Source organism: Eschrichtius robustus, chromosome 21 (assembly GCF_028021215.1).
Source record: "Eschrichtius robustus isolate mEscRob2 chromosome 21, mEscRob2.pri, whole genome shotgun sequence".
NCBI classification, from domain to species: domain Eukaryota; kingdom Metazoa; phylum Chordata; class Mammalia; order Artiodactyla; family Eschrichtiidae; genus Eschrichtius; species Eschrichtius robustus.
Genome location: NC_090844.1, coordinates 36,320,955 through 36,343,608, shown reverse-complemented (window position 1 = coordinate 36,343,608; position 22,654 = coordinate 36,320,955). Strand labels below are relative to the sequence as shown.

At 36.6% G+C, this 22,654-nt stretch overlaps 1 protein-coding gene across 8 annotated transcripts in view; it reads left to right on the top strand.

Annotated features, from left to right (window-relative positions):
* LOC137756065 (arylamine N-acetyltransferase 1) overlaps positions 1 to 22,654 on the top strand; it is a 45,708-nt gene that overhangs the window by 5,695 nt on the left and 17,359 nt on the right. For 2 of the 8 annotated variants that reach the window (XM_068532280.1, XM_068532281.1), the window contains 2 exons: positions 4,602 to 4,677; positions 7,564 to 8,451. In XM_068532280.1, coding sequence (XP_068388381.1) covers positions 7,569 to 8,441 — 873 coding nt within the window. In that variant the 5' untranslated portion in view covers positions 4,602 to 4,677; positions 7,564 to 7,568 and the 3' untranslated portion in view covers positions 8,442 to 8,451. Of the gene's footprint in view, positions 1 to 4,034; positions 4,159 to 4,601; positions 4,678 to 6,526; positions 7,204 to 7,563; positions 8,452 to 22,654 lie in introns of those variants that run through there. The other 6 variants (XM_068532283.1, XR_011072170.1, XR_011072169.1 and 3 more) reach the window with 6 other exon arrangements.

Here is a 22,654-nt window from a genome sequence, read left to right as displayed (position 1 = left end):
AGATTAATCCCATGTCAGTTGCTTCATTTGCAAATATTTTCTCCCATTCTGAGGGTTGTCTTTTTATCTCATTTATGGTTTTCTTTGCTGTGCAAAAGTTTTTAAGTTTAATTAGGTCCCATTTGTTTATTTTTGATTTTATTTCCATTACTCTAGGAGGTGGGTCAAAAAGGATCTTGCTGTGATTTATGTCATGGAGTGTTCTGCCTATGTTTTCCTCTAAGAGTTTTATACTTTCTGACCTTATATATACGTCTTTAATCCATTTTGAGTTTATTTCGGTGTATGGTGTTAGGGAGTGTTCTAATTTCATTCTTCTACATGTAGCTGTCCAGTTTTCCCAATACCACTTATTGAAGAGACTGTCTTTTCTCCATTGTATACTCTTGCCTCCTTTGTCATAGATTAGGTGACCATAGGTGCATGAGTTTATCTCTGGGCTTGCTATCCTGTTCCGTTGCTCTATATTACTGTTTGTGTGTCAGTACCATACTGTATTGATTACTGTAGCTTTGTAGTATAGTCTGAAGTCCAGGAGCCTGATTCCTCTAGCTCCGTTTTTCTCTCTCAAGATTGCTTTGACTATTCAGAGTCCTTTTTGTTTCCATACAAATTGTAAAATAGTTTGTTCTAATTCTGTGAAAAATGCCATTGGTAATTTGATAGGGATTGCATTGAATCTGTAGATTGCTATGGGTAGTATAGTCATTTTCACAGTATTGATTCCTTCCATCCAAGAACATGGTATATCTCTCCATCTGTTTGTGTCATCTTTAATTTCTTTCATCAGTATCTTATAGTTTTCTGAGTACAGGTTTTTGCCTCCTTAGGTAGGTTTATTCCTAGGTATTTTATCCTTTTGGTTACAATGGTAAATGGGATTGTTTCCTTAATTTCTCTTTCTGATCTTTCATTGTTAGTGTATAGGTATGCAAGGTAGTTCTGTGTATTAATTTTGTATCCTGCAACTTTACTAAATTCATTGATTAGCTCTAGAAGCTTTCTGGTGGCATCTTTAGGATTTTCTATGTATAGTAGAATGTCATCTGCAAACAGTAAGCATTTTACTTCTTTTCCAATTTGTATTCCTTTTATTTCTTTTTCTTCTCTGATTGTCATGGCTAGGACTTCCAAAACTATGTTGAATAATAGTGGCGAGAGTGGACACCCTTGTCTTGTCCCTGATCTTAGAGGAAATGCTTTCAGTTTTTCACCATTGAGAATAATGTTTGCTGTGGGTTTGTCATATATGACCTTTATTATGTTGAGGTAGTTTCCATGTATGCTCACTTTCTGGAGAGTTTTTATCATAAATGAGGGCTGAATTTTGTCAAAAGCTTTTTCAGCATCTATTGAAATGATCATATGTTTTTTATTCTTCAAGTTGTTAATATGGTGTGATTTGTGTATATTGAAGAATCCTTGCATCCCTCAGATAAATCCCACTTGATCATGGTGTATGATGCTTTTAATGTGTTGTTAGATTTGGTTTGCTAATATTGAGGATTTTTGTGTCTATATTCATCAGTGATATTGGTCTGTAGCTATTTTGTGATATCTTTGTCTGGTATTGGTGTCAGGGTGATGGTGGCCTCGTAGAATGAGTTTGGAAGTGTTCCACCCTCTGCAATTTTTTTGGAAGAGTTTGAGAAGGATGAGTGTTAGCTCTTCTCTAAATGTTTGATAGAATTCTCCTGTGAAGCCTTCTGGTTCTGGACCTTTGTTTGTTGGAAGATTTTTAGTCACAGTTTCAATTTCTTTACTTGTGATTGGTCTGTTCATATTTTCTATTTCTTCTGGTTCAGTCTTGGAAGGTTGTACTTTTCTAAGAATTTGTCCATTTCTTCCAGGTTGTCCATTTTATTGGCATATAATTGCTTGTAGTAGCCTCTTCCAATCCTTTGTATTTCTGTGGTGTCAGTTGTAACTTCTCATTTTTCATTCTTAATTTTGTTGATTTGAGTCTTCTCCCTTTTTTTCTTGAGTCTGGCTAAAGTTTTATCAATTTTGTTTATCTTCTCAAAGAACCAGATTTTAATTTTATTGACCATTGCTATTGTTTTCTTCATGACATTAAGAAAGAATTAGGTTTTTAATTCCTACAAAACACCTTTCAGCATGCTTAACTTTCTGATAACACCCTCACCTGCACCAGTTTTGTTTTGGGGGTTTGTTGTTGTTGTTGTTTGTTTTTAGATCCACAGAACATGAAAATCCTTTTTTTGACAAGGCTTAGAAAGCTGACACTATCTCTTTTTTCCTCCCTCTATATGAAGAATATATTTAAATGAATGTTGGTCAGTAGGACATTTGTCAGCTATGGGTATTGGGTGCTCAACTGTCTAATATTACCATTTGAATGTTGTATATGATTGTAAGGCTTATGTCACTAAAGATTTTTATTCTGATTTTTCATGATCAAATTTCATGTGATATTGTATAGACATGCTTTGTAGTGAACTATAGTAGCAATAATTTCTGTACATGATCTAGGGTTTATTCCAGCATTTCTTTTCCTTTTTTTTTTAAACAAAATATTTTTTTTTAATTAACAAATTATGGAAATAGAAAAGTCTACATAAAGATTACAGAAGGAGAACTTACAGGACACAAATTTGTGATTCATTAGATGAGACACTTGGATGTGATTCCAAAAGCTTTTATTGAGCATTGTCAAATTTGTAAGCTTCATAGGGATGGACATCATACTTATAAATGCCATTCTATAAAGGCTACCATAGATGTGAAATTCTTGACCTTAATATCATCTTTGAAAATATTAAATTGAAAATTCTGTTAACTTATATTTTAAGAATCGGCATATTGTATTACTGCAAGAGATTTGATTTTCAGCAGAGTGCAAAGTTCTTTCAAATGCGCATGTCTTTTTTTCTAATTTCATTTTGTTTTAAAGCACTTTTTAAGTGTAGTTTTCTCATTTAGTAAATGTTGTCTAATTGAACAAAAAAGAAAGACAATAGAAATACATAGCTTATCACCATTAACCTATGGGTGGGGTTCTTTGTACCATGTCACCTCAGGCCATGTCATCTTACCAATAATAATGCACCACTGTTACAATTAGTGCCCATACTAGATTAGAACTCTGGTAACAGGGGACAGAAATTTTTTTCTACATGGGATTTTACAAAATACAGACTTTTGGGGGAGGGGGTGCTCACCTTACCAGAAAGTCAAGAGATAGCCTAATCCTCACCAGTGTCATGTGCCCTCTCAAGGTACACTGAACATGCTCTGTTCTTTACCCTCTGTACCTGAGGCAGAGGTCAATAGGTCTAATGGCTTTCACTTAAGTCACACTTTTTAAATGTTTTAAAATTACTTCAACCATAATTCTCATAACTTTTCTACTCTATCTTATAATAAAAGGAGTCAAATCTGCCTTTCTCTTCCTTAGTTTTTCATTTTGATTTACATCTTCACGACTGATGGAGAGGTAACACTATTAGAATATATACATTTTTTTTTCTATTATCCTTTTTGAGTTTTATTTTTTCCTTCAGAAATACCAATTATCTTTATATTGGATTGTCTGGTTTTATGTCTATTAGCTTCTCTCTAACTCTTTAATGGCTTTATCTCTTCATTAAAACCATTGAGTATTAAGATTTCTTCTACATAAGTCATTTGATATTATGCTATATATATATTCCCCTTTTGTTCATAATTACTTATATATTATCTTTGTTGTTATTCTTAATTAGTTTCCTAAGTTATAAATAGTTCTTTTGATAACACTGTGTTATTTTATCACCTCATTTTTTGGCTTTTTGGTATGAGTCCATTTTAAATGTTCTATCTCTTCAAGTACCTGTGAAGAATATCTTTCCGTTGTTCAGTTTATGTTTCTTCTTGAGCTGGTTGTCTTTTCCCCCTATCTTTTGTGTATTATGTCCTTTTCTTCTGATCCCAGTCTCATAGTATATTTGCATTCTGTTTTTTCATCATATTCATGCATGTATAGTTCTGTCTCCATCTTTTATTTGTTTTTTGAATGAAATGTGACTGGTGAGGTGTCTGGCTGGAGTGGACCTTGGACTCTGCAATCTTTCCAGTGGAGATGAGGGAAGATGACTGAAGACAAGAGATATTTTGATGGCTGGTCTTCTGCATACGAATGGTTCTTCCTCCTTTCTGGTGACAACATACATTAAGAACATTGCCTTATTTTTCTGCCCCAATATCCCCAATTATACTTTACACCTAAAGGAAGACAGGTGCTACCATTACATACTTGTCTTTTCTGTGTTTGGTAAATCTTGTAGTAACAATCAGAGACCTGAGAAGGGGTTCACCCATCCTTGCTGATTGTATGACAAATATTCATCTGGTCTGTTGTGTCTGAGCCCCCTGCTGGTGACTTCCACAGTCTCCAGGTTTAGAACCCACCAGTTTTGCTCCCATGTCCCATCATTGTACATTCAGCTCTCTTCTCTATGCAACCCAAAAGGCCATTTTACTCCTTCTGTTTTGTGATTTTAAAATATTCTTCATATTCATGTCCCAATGAGAACTACTGTCCTTGTTTTCAAGGAAGAATATGATATATTTAAAACTATTTTTTTCTTTTATTTCTACAGTGTGAACTAGGAAGAACTATCCTAAGTCTTCTGAATTAAAACTGAGACTCAGTCTACATTGAACTTCCTCAGAAAGGTATGCTTTTCTGAGACATCTCAGCTGGCTCCCTAAGTGTGTTCATGCTCCCTCCTTTTATTCTTTTCTTATATTTATGATCAAGCAAAATGAAATGGTATATCAGTGCACATCTAAATTACAAGTCAATATATAAACTTTGCAGTGTTTTCACCCAGTTTTATCCTGACAACTACTTTCTAGTGCCTCCATATTTCACCTTCTATCATAACTTCAGTAGTACAAAATCTTTTATATTTAGTCATGGAATATGCAGGTATAATTTGGTTATAACATGTTGCTTGCATCCAGACCCCTATACTGTCTTCTTCTCAATGAACTTGAAGTTACTAAATTCTAAATTAACATAATATCTTTTTTTTAACATCTTTATTGGCGTATAATTGCCTTACATTGTTGTGTTAGTTTCTGCTGTATAACAAAGTGAATCAACTATATGTACACATGTATCCCCATATCCACTCCAGAAGTAACAAAGAAAAATCTTTAAAATCAAAAGATAGCTTTAAAAAATATACATTAATTTCCAAATCAAAAGATGTTGGTTAACCCAGAAATGAAATGGCCAGGCAGGTCCAAATCATATTTCTTTTGTTCCACATCACCTGCCCTCCTTACTTACCCAGCACTGATTCTGGATACAGAAGCAGAAGAGGGTCTGTGGTGGTCTGGCTAAGTTGTTCTCTCAGTGTCTGAGTGGTAGAGTTTTTGGCTTGTGCAGATGTTGAAAAAGGATACTGATGCATGTAAAGATGAGAAGAAATGAAATAAGCTTAAGAGATTTGGAAGAGATCAGATTGCAGACATCAAGAATAGAAAAAGTTGAAACACTAGCAAAATGGGAAGAATAACTGATCAAAAAAGAGAATTAGGTGAATCTGAAAGAAATGACATTAAGAAGGACAACAGGAATACATAACTTATCACCATTAACCTAGGGGCAGGGCCTTTTGTAGCCTCTCACCTCAGGCCATGTCATCTTACCAATGGTAATGCACCACTGTTACAATCAGTGTCCACACTGGATTATGACTCTGGTATCAGGGGACAGAAACATTTCCTACATGAGATTTTACAAAATAAGGGCTTCTTTTTTTTTTTTTTTTTCTGGTTTACCTTACCAGAAAGTCTAGATATAGCTTAACACTTGATTTTTGTCTTTTCTCATCTTTCCTTTTCCTGCTTTTCATCCCTCAACTCAATACATTCTTTGTTGATATTATTCTTCAGCAAGTTCTCCTAGTAGATTTGAGCAAATATCGTACCAGGTTCTGGCCCTGCAGTAGAAGCATCTGCTTAGGTTTCAGCAAAACTTCCTCAACAGAATCTTACTGAACTGACTTGGACCACATGCCATCCACGAGCAAAACACTGGTCCTAGAGCAAATGTACTTTGAATTATGCCTACCTGGGTCACATGTCTATTCATTCAGCTCAGTATGTACTTCTCACTCTCCATACAAGCCAGACATAACAATTTGATGATGGTGCATTTTGTCCAAACTGCAGCCTTCCCCTACTGCCCTTCTCACAGTGATTTCTCATCTCAGAGTAAAAGACAAAAGGTCAGATCTCATCTCAATCCATGCTTCCACTTACTCCCTCTGCTCCCTTCATCCTGTCTTCCTTGAGTGTTCTTTGGAGACTCTAGGCAGGTTCCAGTTTAGGGTTTTGTTTTTTTTTTTTAACTCTCTGGTCCTTCTTCCTGAATCATCCTCCCACACTTGTGGACATGGCTCATTCTCTCACATCCTTAAAGTCATAGTGAAACTTCCTCTGCCCACCTTATTGGAAACTGAAGATCTCTCTGTGCACATCTTATCTACCTTCTTTGCTTTATTTTCCCCAGAACACTTATCACTATCTAAGAAATTGCATGTTTTTCGGCTTCCCTGGTGGCGCAGTGGTTGAGAATCTGCCTGCCAATGCAGGGGACACGGGTTCGAGCCCTGGTCTGGGAAGATCCCACATGCCACAGAGCAACTGGGCCCGTGAGCCACAATTACTGAGCCTGCGCATCTGGAGCCTGTGCTCCGCAACAAGAGAGGCCGCGATGGTGAGAGGCCCGCGCACCGCAATGAAGAGTGGTCCCCACTTGCCGCAACTAGAGAAAGCCCTCGCACAGAAACGAAGACTCAATACAGTCATAAATAAATAAATAAATAAATAAAAGAACGTGAATTTCTTTAAAAAAAAATAAAAAAGCAAACTGGGCTATTCATTTAAAAAAAAAAAAGAAATTCCATGTTTTTTAAATTCATTTAATTCACTATCTGTGTCATACCAGACCCCACTAAAATGTAAGATTCTTTAAGATAAGCAACCACTAGGTCAGTAACATATACATAATAGATTTTCAGTAAACTATTTATTGAATAAATCAATAAATCAGTTTGTGAATGAATATGAATCTTTGAGTGGGGAAATTTGTGTAAGGTTCAGCTGAAGAGGATATTGAGTTGGTCAACTACCATGAATGAAAGCACTATATTATATAATTCTCCTGTTTGTATTAGAAACTGTTTGTAAACTCTATTTTAATTGATAGCAACTTGTACCTCTCCTTATTCATCACCAAGAAAAACCACATGTAAGCTATTTATCATTTTACTCATCACTTCATCTGGATTTCCAACTTCTCATGCTCAAAACATGGAAGAAGTCATAATATTTTTCTTTCAGGGTTACTCGCACCATTAAGTGAACTTATGCATGTGAAAGCCATTAATACACCAAAGCACACACAAAAAAGACTTATAATTACAGATATTTATAACCATTGTTTGTGTTTACATGTTTAAAATACATTTGTTATCATTAGGCTAATCAAAGAAATCCAAGTACAAAAGTAATTATTTGTTTTTGTTTTGTTTTCCTTGCCTTAAGGAATCATGAACATTGAAGCATATTTTGAAAGAATTGGTTATAAGCACTGTAGGAACAAATTGGACTTGGAAACATTAACTGACATTCTTCAGCACCAGATCCGAGCCATTCCCTTTGAGAACCTTAACATCCATTGTGGGGAAGCCATGGAATTGGGCTTAGAGGCCACTTTTGATCAAATTGTGAGGAGGAACCGAGGTGGGTGGTGTCTCCAAGTCAATCATCTTCTGTACTGGGCTCTGACCACAATTGGTTTTGAGACCACGATATTGGGAGGGTATGTATACAACACTTCAGCAAACAAATACAGCAATGCCATGATTCACCTCCTGCTGAAGGTGACCATTGATGGCAGGAACTACATAGCTGATGCTGGATTTGGACGCTCTTACCAGATGTGGCAGCCTCTAGAGTTAATTTCTGGGAAGGATCAGCCCCAAGTGCCTTGCATCTTCTGCTTGACAGAAGAGAGAGGAATCTGGTACCTGGATCAAATCAGAAGAGAGCAGTATATCCCAAACCAAGAATTTCTTAATTCTGAGCTCCTGGAAAAGAATAAATATCGGAAAATCTACTCTTTTACTCTTGAACCTCGAACAATTAAAGACTTTGAGTCTGTGAATATATACCTTCAGGAATCTCCATCATCTGTCTTTACAAGCAAGTCATTTTGTTCCTTGCAGACTCCAGAAGGTGTTCACTGTTTAGTGGGCTTCACCCTCACCTACAGGAGATTCAATTATAAGGACAATACAGATTTGGTAGAGTTTAACACACTGAATGAAGAAGAAGTAAAAGAAAATCTTAAAAATATATTTAATATTTCCTTGGAGAAAAAGCTTGTCCCCAAACATGGTGATAAATTTTTTACCATATAGAGTAAGCAGTAAAAATGGTCTCAGTATTACTTCTGGTGCTGTAACTTTTTATTATAAAAAAATTTTAACTTCTATAAAAGTAGAGAGAATGAAATAATAAACCTCCATTTGTTTATCACTCAGTTTATCAGCTATAAACTAGAGGCCTATCTATCATATTTTCTCAATGCTCCCACATTATATTGAAGAAAATGCTAGACATCAAATCATTTCACCTTTAAAAGTGTCAGCATATATAATTAGATAACATTTAAAAAAAAAAAACCATATACCTTTTCAAAAATAATAATAGCAAAGATGTTTTAATGATGGCCTATGGTTTTCTTGAGGAAAAAGTGATTTATACTAGAAAACTTTCCACATTGGTTGAATGTTGAATTCATAGAACATGTTTACCTATCATTCAGTAACTAGAACCTTGAGGAAAACTTTTTTATTAAATTCTACCAGTGTATATCCAATGTCATATTTGTGCAGAAATACCACATGTATAATGGGATTATAATTCAACCAAAAAGAAAGAGACATGACATTGCTTCCAAATAACCTAATATTTCTCAAAACAAGGTGTAAACCAATACTTGTTAGCATGTGATCAAGTACCAAGAGAGGGACACAACTAATAATTTCTTACATGGCTCCTTTTGCAACCACACTTCTTCAAGTACCATTTTTCTTAATATGGGAACACTACTATTTATAACTTTCAAATTTTGGAACTCAGTATTTTTGCTTAAAAGTAATAAGTACTGCAAATTTAAAAATACTTATTATCTAAAAACTTGATGTTGGAAAAGTATGTTAAAACATTGTTGGCCAATACAATATCAGTTATAAAATTTTTGTTTGGCAGAGTTAGGTTATTATGGGGTTTCTTTTTTTTTTTTTTTCCTGCAGTAGAGTCTTCCTTGAATCCTCTTTCTTGTCTCCCAGTTCTATTCTTTTACTTCCTTTTACACTTTGTTGTAAGAGAAAGAGTATGTGCTTCACAGTATACAGTTCTGAGTTCAAATCCTGTGGACACCAGGTGAATTAATTGATGAATCTGTGGCTCCCATTCCTCAGGGATAAAATGGGGACAATACCTATATGAATAAGTGCCAAACCTAGAGTGCCATCTTCCTTCCCTCACGTTGGCCTTGTTCAGCTTTGCTGTTATCTTGCAGCACAGTCAGGTCCTGTATGGTACTGTTGGACAGAAAGGATTTTCTCACATTCTGAAAAGACAATGAAAAGGGAGGAGATGTCGGCAAGAGATACATTCCAGATCAAAATGTGGCTCAAGAGAGGACCTTTAAGATGGCGGAGGACTCAAATATGGAAGTCACCTCCCCACAAATACATCAAAAATATATCTATATGTGGAACAACTCCTACAGAACACTTACTGAACACTGGCAGAAGACCTCAGACTTCCCAAAAGGCAAGGAAATCCCCACGTACCTGGCCGTGTGGCTGACAGGGACTTGCTGCTCTGGCAGGATGTCAGGCCTGAGCCTCTGAGGTGGGATAGCTGAGTTCAGGACATTGGACCAGCAGAGACATCCCGGCCATATGTAATATCAATCACCGAGAGTTCCCCAAAGATCTCCGTCTCAACACTAAGAAACAACTCCACTCAATGACCAGCAAGCTCCAGTGCTGGACACCCCATGTCAAACAACCAGCAAGGAACACCAACACACCCATTAGCAGAGAGACTGGCTAAAATCATAATAAGTTAACACACACCCGAAAAAACACCACCAGACATAGTCCTCCCACCAGAAAGACAAGATCCAGCCTCATCCACCAGAACACAGGCACCAGTCCCCTCCAATAGGAAGCCTACACAACCCACTGAACCAACCTTACCCACTGGGGGCAGACAAAAAACAACAGGAACTACAAACCTGCAGTCTGTGCAAAGGAATACACAATAAGTTAAGCAAAATGAGAAGACAGAGAAATACACAGCAGACGAAAGAGCAAGGTAAAAACCCACCAAACTAAACAAATGGAGAGGAAATAGGAAGTCTACCTGAAAAAGAATTCAGAGTAATGATAGTAAAGATGATCCAAAATCTTGGAAATAGAATACAGAAAACACAAGAAACGTTTAACAAGGACCTAGAAGAACTAAAGAGCAAACAAACAATGATGAACAACACAATAAATGAAATTAAAAATCCTCTAGAAGGAATCAATAGCAGGATAAATGAGGCAGAAGAACGGATAAGTGACTTGGAAGATAAAATACTGGAAATAACTAACAAAGAGCAGAATAAAGAAACACGAATGAAAAGAATTGAGGACAGTCTCAGAGACCTCTGGAACAACATTAAACACCCCAACATTCGATTTATAGGGGTCCCAGAAGAAGAAGAGTAAAAGAAAGGGACTGAGAAAATATTTGAAGAGATTATAGTTGAAAACTTCCCTAATGGGGGAAAGGAAATAGTTAATCAAGTCCAGGAAGCACAGAGAGTCCCATACAGGAAAAATCTAAGGAGAAACACGCCAAGACACATACTAATCAAAGAATCAAAAATTAAATACAAAGAAAAAATATTAAAAGCAGCAAGGGAAAAGCAACAAATAACATACAAGGGAATCCCCATAAGGTTAACAGCTGATCTTTCAGCAGAAACTCTGCAAGCCAGAAGGGAGTGGCAGAACATATTTAAAATGATGAAAGGGGAAAACCTACAACCTAGATTACTCTACACAGCAAGGATCTCATTCAGATTTGATGGATATATTAAAACCTTTACAAACAAGCAAAGGCTAAGAGAATTCAGCACCACAAAACCAGTTTTACAACAAATGCTAAAGGAAATTCTCTAGACAGGAAACAGAAAAGAAGGGAAAGACCTACAATAACAAACTGAAAACAATTAAGAAAATGTAATAGGAACATACATATTGATAATTACCTTAAATGTAAATGGATTAAATGCTCCCACCAAAAGACATGGACTGGCTGAATGGATACAAAAACAAGACCCATATATATGCTTTCTACAAGAGACCCACTTCAGACCTAGGGACACATACAGACTGAAAGTGAGGGGATGGAAAAAAGATATTCCATGCAAATGGAGATCAAAAGAAAGCTGGAGTAGCAATTCTCATATCAGACAAAATAGACTTTAAAACAAAGACTATTACAAGAGACAAAGAAGGACACTACATAATGATCAAGGGATCAATCCAAGAAGAAGATATAATAATTGTAAATATTTATGCACCCAACATAGGAAAACCTCAATACATAAGGGAAATACTAACAGCCATAAAAGGGGAAATCGACAGTAACACAATCATAGTAAGGGAGTTTAACAACCCACTTTCACCAATGGACAGATCATCCAAAATGAAAATAAGTAAAGAAACACAAGCTTTAAGTGATACATTAAACAAGATGGACTTAATTGATATTTATAGGACATTCCATCCAAAAACAACAGAATACACATTCTTCTCAAGTGCTCATAGAACATTCTCCAGGATAGATCACACTTTGGGTCACAAATCAATACTTGGTAAATTTAAGAAATTTGAAATTGTATCAAGTATTTTTTCCGACCACAACGCTATGAGACTAGATATCAATTACAGGAAAAAATCTGTAAAAAAACAAACAAACAAACAAAACATGGCGACTAAACAATACACTACTAAATAACCAAGAGATAACTGAAGAAATCAAAGAGGAAACCAAAAATTACCTAGAAACAAATGACAATGAAAACACGACGACCCAAAACCTATGGGATGCAGCAAAAGCAGTTGCAAGAGTGAAGTTTATAGCAATACAATACTAACTTAAGAAACAAGAAACATCTCAAATAAACAACCTAAACTTACACCTAAAGCAATTAGAGGAAGAAGAACAAAAAAACCCCAAAGTTAGCCGGAGGAAATAAATCATAAAGATCAGATCAGAAATAAATGAAAAAGAAATGAAGAAAACGATAGCAAAGATCAATAAAACTAAAAGCTGGTTCTTTGAGAAGATAAACAAAATTGAAAAACCATTAGCCATACGCATCAGGAAAAAAGGGAGAAGACTCAAATTAATAAAAATAGAAATGAAGAAGGAGAAGTAACAACTGACACTGCAGAAATACAAAGGATCATGAGAGATTACTACAAGCTACAATATGCCAATAAAATGGCCAACTGGGAAGAAATGGACAAATTCTTAGAAAAGCACAACCTTCTGAGACTGAACCAGGAAGAAAAAGAAAATATGAATAGACCAATAACAAGCACTGAAATTGAAACTGTGATTAAAAATCTTCCAACAAACAAAAGTCCAGGACCAGATGGCTTCACAGGTGAATTCTATCAAACATTTAGAGAAGAGCTAACACCTATCCTTCTCAAACTCTTCCTAAATATAGCAGAGGGAGGAACACTCCCCAACTCATTCTACGAGGAAACCATCACCCTGATACCAAAACCAGACAAAGATGTCACAAAGAAGGAAAACTACAGGCCAATATCACTGATGAACATAGATGCAAAAATCCTCAACAAAATACTAGCAAACAGAATCCAACAGCACATTAAAAGGATCATACTCCACGATCAAGTGGGATTTATCCCAGGGATGCAAGGATTCTTCAATATACACAAATCAATCAATGTGAAACACCACATTAACAAATTGAAGGAGAAAAACCATATGATCATCTCAATAGATGCAGGGAAAGCTTTCAACAAAATTCAACACCCATTTATGATAAAAACCCTCCAGAAAGTAAGCATAGAGGGAACTTTCCTCAACATAATAAAGGCCATATATGACAAACCCACAGCCAACATTGTCCTCAATGGTGAAAAACTGAAACCATTTCCACTAAGATCAGGAACAAGACAAGGTTGCCCACTCTCACCACTATTACTCCACATACTTTTGGAAGTTTTAGCCACAGCAATCAGAGAAGAAAAAGAAATAAAAGGAATCCAAATCAGAAAAGAATAAGTAAAGCTATCACTGTTTGCAGATGACATGATACTATACATAGAGAATCCTAAAGATGCCTCCAGAAATCTACTAGAGCTAATCAATGAATTTGGTAAAGTAGCAGGATACAAAATTAATGCACAGAAATCTTTAGCATTCCTATACACTAATGATGAAAAATATGATAGTGAAATTAAGAAAACACTCCCATTTACCACTGCAACAAAAAGAATAAAATACCTAGGATTAAACCTACCTAAGGAGACAAGAGACCTGTATGCAGAAAACTATAAGACACTGATGAAAGAAATTAAAGATGATACAAATAGATGGAGAGATATACCATGTTCTTAGATTGGAAGAATCAACATTGTGAAAATGACTATAATACCCAAAGCAATCTACCGATCCAATGCAATCCCTATCAAACTACCACTGGCATTTTTCACAGAACTAGAACAAAAAATTTCACAATTTGTAAGGAAACAGAAAAGACCCCGAATAGCCAAAGCAATCTTGAGAGAGAAAAACGGAGCTGGAGGAATCAGGCTCCCTAACTTCAGACTATACTACAAAGCTACAGTAAACAAGACAGTATGGTACTGGCACAGAAACAGAAATATGGATCAATGGAACAGGATAGAAAGCCCAGAGATAAACTCACGCACATATGGTCACCTTATCTTTGATAAAGGAGGCAAGAATATACAGTGGAGAAAAGACAGCCTCTTCAATAAGTGGTGATGGGAAAACTGGACAACTACATGTAAAAGAATGAAATTAGAACACTCCCTAACACCCTACACAGAAATAAACTCAAAATGGATTAAAGACCTAAATGTAAGGCCAAACACTATCAAACTCTTACAGGAAAACATGGGCAGATCACCCTATGACATAAATGACAGCAAGATCCTTTTTGACCCACCTCCTAGAGAAATGGAAATAAAAGCAAAAATAAACAAATGGGACTTAATGAAACTTAAAAGCTTTTGCACAGCAAAGGAAACCATAAACAAGACGAAAAGACAACCCTCAGAATGGGAGAAAATATTCGCAAACGAAGAAACAGGCAAAGGATTAATCTCCAAAATTTACAAGCAGCTCATGCAGCTCAATATCAAAAAAACAAACAACCCAATCCAAATATGGGGAGAAGACCTAAATAGACATTTCTCCAAAGAAGATATACAGACTGCCAACAGACACACGAAAGAACGCTCAACATCATTAATCATTAGAGAAATGCAAATCAAAACTACAATGAGATATCACCTCACACCGGTCAGAATGGCCATCATCAAAAAATCTACAAACAATAAATGCTGGAGAGGGTGTGAAGCAAATGGAACCCTCCTGCACTGTTGGTGGGAATGTAAATTGATACAGCCACTATGGAGAACAGTATGGAGGTTCCTTAAAAAACTAAAAATTGAACTACCATACGACCCAGCAATCCCACTACTGGGCATATACCCTAAGAAAACCATAGTTCAAAAAGAGTCATGTACCAAAATGTTCATTGCAGCTCTATTTACAATAACCTGGACATGGAAGCAACCTAAGTGTCCATCAACACATGAATGGATAAAGAAGATGTGGCACATATATACAATAGAATATTACTTAGCCATAAAAAGAAACGAAATTGAGTTATTTGTAGTGAGGTGGATGGACCTAGAGTCTGTCATACAGAGTGAAGTAACTCAGAAAGAGAAAAACTAATACCGTATCCTAACACATATATATGGAATCTAAAAAAAAAGAAAAGTAAAAAATGGTCATGAGGAACCTAGGGGCAAGACGGGAATAAAGACACAGACCTACTAGAGAATGGACTTGAGGACACGGGGAGGGGGATGTGTAAGCTGGGACAAAGTGAGAGAGTGACGGACATATATACACTACCAAACATAAAATAGATAGCTAGTGGGAAGCAGCCACATAGCACAGGGAGATCAGCTCTGTGCTTTGTGACCACCTAGAGGGGTGGGATAGGGAGGGTGGGAAGGAGGGAGACGCAAGAGGGAAGAGATATGGGGATATATGTATATTTTTAACAGATTCACTTTGTTATAAAGCAGAAACTAACACACCATTGTAAAGCAATTATACTCCAATAAAGATGCTAAAAATAAATAAAATAAAATAAAATTTTAAAAAAGGAAGTAATCAACCAAAGAAATAAACCAACCCCAAAATTAAAATAAACACGATAAAAACAGAAGAAAGAAGAAAACAAAAGGAAAAGACGCAAAACAATAAAAAAATAAAGTCAAAAAATAGAAAATATAGTTTAAAAAAGATAAAAACAAAGGAAAAAAACAGAAACAAGGAAAAAGCACAATATATTAAAAAATAAAGTAGAAATGGAAAAAATATATATTAAAAATAAAAGCATCAAAAGAGAAGAAAAGAAAAAATAAATAAAAAATTAAAAGAATAATTTATTAAAAGAACAACAGCAGGCCGAAATGAAACAAAAAAATAATAGCAATAATAATAATAGTTTCCTGGGCCCTCAGCTGTCAGTGTCCTTGCCCCCATGGTGAGCCACCCCCAATCCCTGCCTACCCAGGAAGTCCTCCTATACCTCTAGGTAGGTCTCTAGACCTGCTCTGGGCACTGTGGGACAGCTCAGACTCTGACCTGGCCTTACTTCCATGTGTACTTGCCCCCAGAGTCCACAGCTGCCCCCCAAATCCACAGCCTCTATTGTAGGAACACTCATTGTCTACTCAGATACTCCACAGATGGAGAGTTTACTAAGCCAATTGCGGGGATCTAATCCACTGCTCCAGCAGCTGCACAGAGAGATTTCCCTTCCTCTTCTTTGGTTGCACCTCCCCTGGAGTCCAGCTTTGGCTTTGGCCCCGCCTCTGCGTGTGAGCCACCCTCAGGCATCTCGTCCCCACTCAGGCAAGAGTGGCTGAAAGCAGCGGCTGTTTAGGGTTCACTTGCTCCCTCAGGCCGGGGAGAGGGAGGGAAAAGGCAGTCACAATTGGGATGTGTGGGGAGTGCCTGTGGCGGCAGAGGCCAGCTGGAAGTTGCAACAGCCTGGGGTGTGCCGTGCACGCTGCTGGGGAAGTTGGCCCCAGATCGCGGGACCCTTGGGAGTGGCTGGCTGCACAGGCTCCTGGGAAGGTGTGGGCAGTGACCTGCGCTTGCTCACAAGACCCTTGGTGGCAGCGGCAGGAGTGGTAAAGGAGACACCTCTGGGGTCCGAGATAGCAGCCGTGGCTCATGCTCACCCCTGGAGCTCATGAAGGTTGTACTCTGCTGTCTGTGAGCACATGGAGAAAGAAGCTCCTATGTGGGCCTGCCCCTCTCCTGCCACACCCCCCAACAATGGTCCCTTGCCTCTCTGACAGGCCAAGGCTTCTTCCCGGACTCCCTCAGCTGTGACACACTAGCCCCCTCAGGCTGTCTTCACCCAGTCAACCCCAGTCCTCTACCTGGGGTCTGACCTCCAAAGCCTGAGCCTGAGCACCCAGCCCCCATCCAACCCAGTGGGCAGACTAGCGTCTCAGGCTGGGGAGTGCTGGTTGGCACCAATCCTCTTTGCAGGATTCTCTCTGTTTTGCCTTCCACATCCCTGTTGCTGCACTCTCCTCTGAGGTTCTGAAGCTCCCCCCACCCTTCTCCACCAGTGAGGGGGCTCCCTAGTGTGCAGAAACTTTTCCTCCTTCACAGCTCCCTCTCAGCGGTGCAGGTTTCCCTCCCCATTCCTTTGTCCTTTTTTTTTTTCCGTTTTCTTTTGTCCTACCCAGTTACATGGAGATTTTCTTGCCTTTTGGGAAGTCTGAGGTCTTCTGCCAGCGTTCAGTAGGTGTTCTGTAGGAGTTGTTCCACATGTAGGTGTATTTTTGATGTATCTGTGGGGAGAAGGTGATCTCCACATCTTACTCCTCTGCCATCTTGAAGGTTCCCCCCCTTTATGTTCTGATTATAACTAGTATGCATGGCTGTTTTGAGATCTATCATGATGAATTATTTATTTGCTTGCTTCAGTTAATCTCTGACTAGTTTGTGAATGCTTTTAGTTGATCCACACTTGTGTTTAGACTTTGCTTGATAAAAGGATATAGAGATGAATACATTTTTGTAAAATTAGTGCACAATTGGATGTGCTTAAGCTATAAAAACAACACTGTACTCAGACATGCAGATAATAAGGAAGATGGGGTGCTTCAGAAAATGGTTACTTTAGTGTGGCTAGTGCATAGCATCATGATGGGAGATGGAGCTGGAAAGAATATCTGGAAAAGAACTGTATATTATGTTAAATTCCTGAGTTTGAACTTTTTAATCTGCTATAAATCTGGGTGTTTTTTTTTTTTTTTTGAAATCCTATTAAACATTTTCCAGACCATCATGAAAATAATTAGTTAGCATTCAAAGTTCCCTAGTCAATAATAATCAAGATGTCAGAGAGAGCTTTGCAAAGACTTGATATATCATTATCAAAATCTACCCAAGAGTGTTTTGTAACTAGCATGGTAGATGTTAAAAATATGCAATGCTTCATCATGGGTAAAATGAGTGGTGCTCAGGTATGTTGTTAGGTAGAAATATCATACCGATACCATCACCATTGTTTTGTGGACAAGTTATGGGCAACTGGAGACCCAGAAGCCTCACCCTCAGAGGAGGGCTGGAGGCCTGGAGCTCTGCATGGCCTGTGTCCCCTCTGACCACAGGACAGGGTCTGCTTTCTGATCTGAATAGAAAAGGCCTGGTCCTGACATAATAATTTTGCTATATTCTCCTCAAAATGAACCTCTCATTCAAGGTACTTGTTAGAGATTCCTCAAACTCATAACAATAAGTTGTATGACAGTTTTTGTTCTTGATAATAAATATTACAATTTGACAGAATTTGATCTAAGACTTGCTTTCATTCTCATATACCACCAGTTAGGGGAGAAGACAGATATAGTTCAACTTCTTCTAATCATTGGATTCTACCTATATTTACCAGAAGTCTACCACTTCGTACCTAATAGAATGGCTATAAATAAATAAATAATAAGTGTTAGTGAGGTTGTGGAGAAACTGGAATCCTCATACATTATTAGTGGGAATGTAAAATGGTGCAGCTGCTTTGGAAAATAGGTTGGCAGTTTCTTTAAAAGTTCAACATAAAAGTTCAACATAAACTTCAACATAAACTTCTTTTGGGAAACTTCATTTCCCAAAAGAAATGAAAACCTATGTCGACAAAAAACTTGTATATGGGGTCATAGCAGAGTTACTCATTATAGACAAAAACTCGAAAAAATTTAAACATTCATCAATTAGTGAATAGATAAACAAAATGTGTCATATTCTCACAACAGTCTATTTGTCAATAAAAAGGAATGGAGAGTATCCTTGCTACCACATGGATGAACTTCAAAATATTATGCTAAGTGAAATAAACTAGACACAAAGCCACATATTGTATGATTTCATTTACATGAAATGTCTAAAAAAGTTAAATCTATAGAGACCTAAAATAGATTAGTGGTTGCATGCGGCTGGGAATGGGAATGGAAACTATCTCTTGGGGAGTTGGAAATGTACTAAAATTGGATTGTGACAATGGTGGTACAACTCTGTAATTAATTTACTAAAAATCATTGAATTGTACACTTAAAACGAGTGATAAATTATATGCCATATAAGCTATTTTTAAATTTTAAATTATATGTCTATATAAGCTATTTTTAAATGTTCTAAAATATATATGTATGTATAAATAATAGATGCTATATAGATGATAGATAGATAGATAGATAGATAGATAGATATAGATAGATAGATGATAGATAGATAGATAGATAGATAGATAGATAGATAGATAGATAGATAGATAGATAGATAGGTAGGGATAGGTGGTTGGCCAAATTAGATCAGTTTGCAACATCTGACAATGGATGCACTTGTGAAGGGTTTACCTTGTCAACTGAAAAAAATGCGCAACCTAAAAGTTGAGAATTGTGTTTTACTTGGTGGACTCTCTGAGGACTTCAAGCCCGGGAGGCAGCCTCTCAGATAGCCCTGAGGAACTGCTCCAAATAGATAGGGCAGGAGCCAGGGGTCTTTGCAACAGTGACCAGGTAATTGGAACATCAAATTATTACTGTTGAGCGTCTATTCATGTGCTTTTTGGCCATTTGTATGTCTTCTTTGGAGAAATGTCTATTTAGAACTTCGTTCCTTTTTTTTTTTTTTTTTTTACTTCAGTAGTAACAAAAAACCAAACCAACCAACCAGAAAAACAACTAACACTAAACTTTCTTTGGGTTATTTGTATGGAAATATGTTAATATAAATGTTTCAGACATTACATGAAATTTCTAAAAATCTTATATGTTCTGGTATAATGTTATAAGTCATAATTCTAGTTATTACTTTAAAATGTATATCTCAGAAATAACTAAATTTCCTTGTCAATTGCATTATTATGAACTTTCATCAAGTCGTTAACCATGGTCATTAAAAAAAAAGATATTTAATCATTGAAATCATAGATTAGGTAAAGAACATATGACTTGATTTATACTTTGCTTGAAAATATTTTCTGTTTACTGAGGAGGCACAAATTTTGCACTACCAATATAATTAGTTAACATAATTTACATATTCCAAATTTCTTCATTTCAGTTTAAAATACATGTTCCATGTAAATCTTTTTTTTTCAATGGATGACCACAACAAAAGCAACAGTGACTGCAATTACCAAACATGAAACACACTCATACTATGTTATAATATTGACATTCAGTCCAGTAATCCTCCACTGTAGCAGCTCCTTTACTTTGCAGTGAAAATTGATTTGTATATTTTTTGCCTCTGAGTCCTTGTGGAATTTTTTTTTTCTTATTCAAACAGAAACTCACAAAAATTATAATCATCCTCATCAGTTCACTCAGTCCCATGTAATTAATTTTTTTTTTCATCTTGATCTTTTTTCATCTTGATCTTGGCACTTTTATGAATTCATCAGTTTTCCATTAGAGTTCTGAAAATGCTTATTCATTCAGTTCAGCAGTATACTCAGTTACCAGAAACCTGTAATTGCCAGAGTCTTTTCCATGAATTCCTTAAAGATGAAACCCTTTTATAGGAACATATTTGCAAAAGCATCAGAGTACACCCAGAACTGTCTGTAAATGACAAAAGACTTAAAAATGGCCACGGTTAAAGATTTGATGAAAGTTCATAATAATGCAATTGACAAGGAAATTTAGTTATTGCTGAGATATACATTTTAAAGTAATAACTAGAATTATGACTTTTTTAAAGTAATAATTGGAATTATGACTTATAACATTATACCAGAACATATAAGATTTTTAGAAATTTCATGTAATATCTGAAACAATTATATTAAAATATGTCCATACAAATAACCCAAAGAGAGTTTAGTATTAGTTGTTTGTTTGTTTGTTTGTTTATACTGCAGGTTCTTATTAATCAACAATTTTATACACATCAGTGTATACATGTCAATCCCAGTGGCCAATTCAGCACACCACCATCCCCACCCCACCACAGTTTTCCCCCTTGGTGTCCATACCTTTGTTCTCTACATCTGTGTCTCAACTTCTGCCCTCCAAACCAGTTCATCTGTACCATTTTTCTAGGTTCCACATACATGCGTTAATATACGATATTTGTTTTTCTCTTTCTGACTTACTTCACTCTGTATGACAGTCTCTAGATCCATCCACGTCTCAACATATGACTCAATTTCGTTCCTTTTTATGGCTGAGTAATATTCCATTGTATATATGAACCACATCTTCTTTATCCATTCATCTGTCGATGGGCATTTAGGTTGCTTCCATGACCTGGCTATTGTAAATAGTGATGCAATGAACATTGGGGTGCATGCGTCTTTTTGAATTATGGTTTTCCTGGGTATATGCCCAGTACTGGGATTGCTGGGTCATATGGTAATCCTATTTTTAGTTTTTTAAGGAACCTCCATACTGTTCTCCATAGTGGCTGTATCCATTTACATTCCCACCAACAGTGCAAGAGGGTTCCCTTTTCTCCACACCCTCTCCAGTATTGGTTGCTTGTAGATTTTCTGATGATGCCCATCCTAACTAGTGTGAGGTGATACTTCATTGTAGTTTTGATTTGCATTTCTCTAATAATTAGTGATATTGAACAGCATTTCATGTGCTTCTTGGCCATCTGTATATCTTCTTTGGAGAAATGTCTATTTAGGTATTCTGCCCATTTTTTGATTGGGTTGTTTTTTTTAATGTTGAGCTCCATGAGCTGTTTATATATTTTGGAGATTAATCCTTTGCCCGTTGATTCGTTTGCAAATATTTTCTCCCATTCTGAAGGTTGTCTTTTCATCTTTTTTATGGTTTCCTTTGCTGTTCAAAAGCTTTGAAGTTTCATTAAGTCCCATTTGTTTATTTTTGTTTTTATTTCCATTACTCTAGGAGGTGGATCAAAAAATATCTTGCTGTGATTTATGTCAAACAGTGTTCTTCTTATGTTTTCCTCTAAGAGTTTTACAGTGTCTGGTCTTACATTTAGGTCTCGAATCCATTTTGAGTTTATTTTTGTGTATGGTGTTAGGAAGTGTTCTAATTTCATTCTTTTACATGTAGCTGTCCAGTTTTCCCAGCACCACTTATTGAAGAGACTGTCTTTTCTCCATTGTCTATCTTTGCCTCCTTTGTCATAGATTAGTTGACCGTAGGTACGTGGGTTTATCTCTGGGCTTTCTATCTTGTTCCATTGATCTATGTTTCTGTTTTTGTGCCAGCACCATATTGTCTTGATTACTGTAGCTTTGTAGTATAGTCTGAAGTCAGGGAGTCTGATTCCTCCAGCTCCGTTTTTTTCCCTCAAGACTGCTTTGGCTATTCGGGGTCTTCTGTGTCTCCATACACATTTTAAGATGATTTGCCCTAGTTCCAAAAAAAATGCAATTGGTAATTTGATAGGGATTGCATTGAGTCTGTAGGTTGCTTTGGGTAGTATAGTCATCCTCACAATATGGATTCTTCCAATCCAAGAACATGGTATATCTCTCCATCTGTTGGTAACATCTTTAATTTCTTTCATCACTGTCTTATAGTTTTCTGCATACAGGTCTTTGGTCTCCCTAGGTAGCTTTATTCCTAGGTATTTTATTCTTTTTGTTGCAATGGTAAATGGGAGTGTTTCCTTAATTTCACTTTCAGATTTTTCATTATTAGTGTATAGGAATGCAAGAGATTTCTGTGCATTAATTTTGTATCCT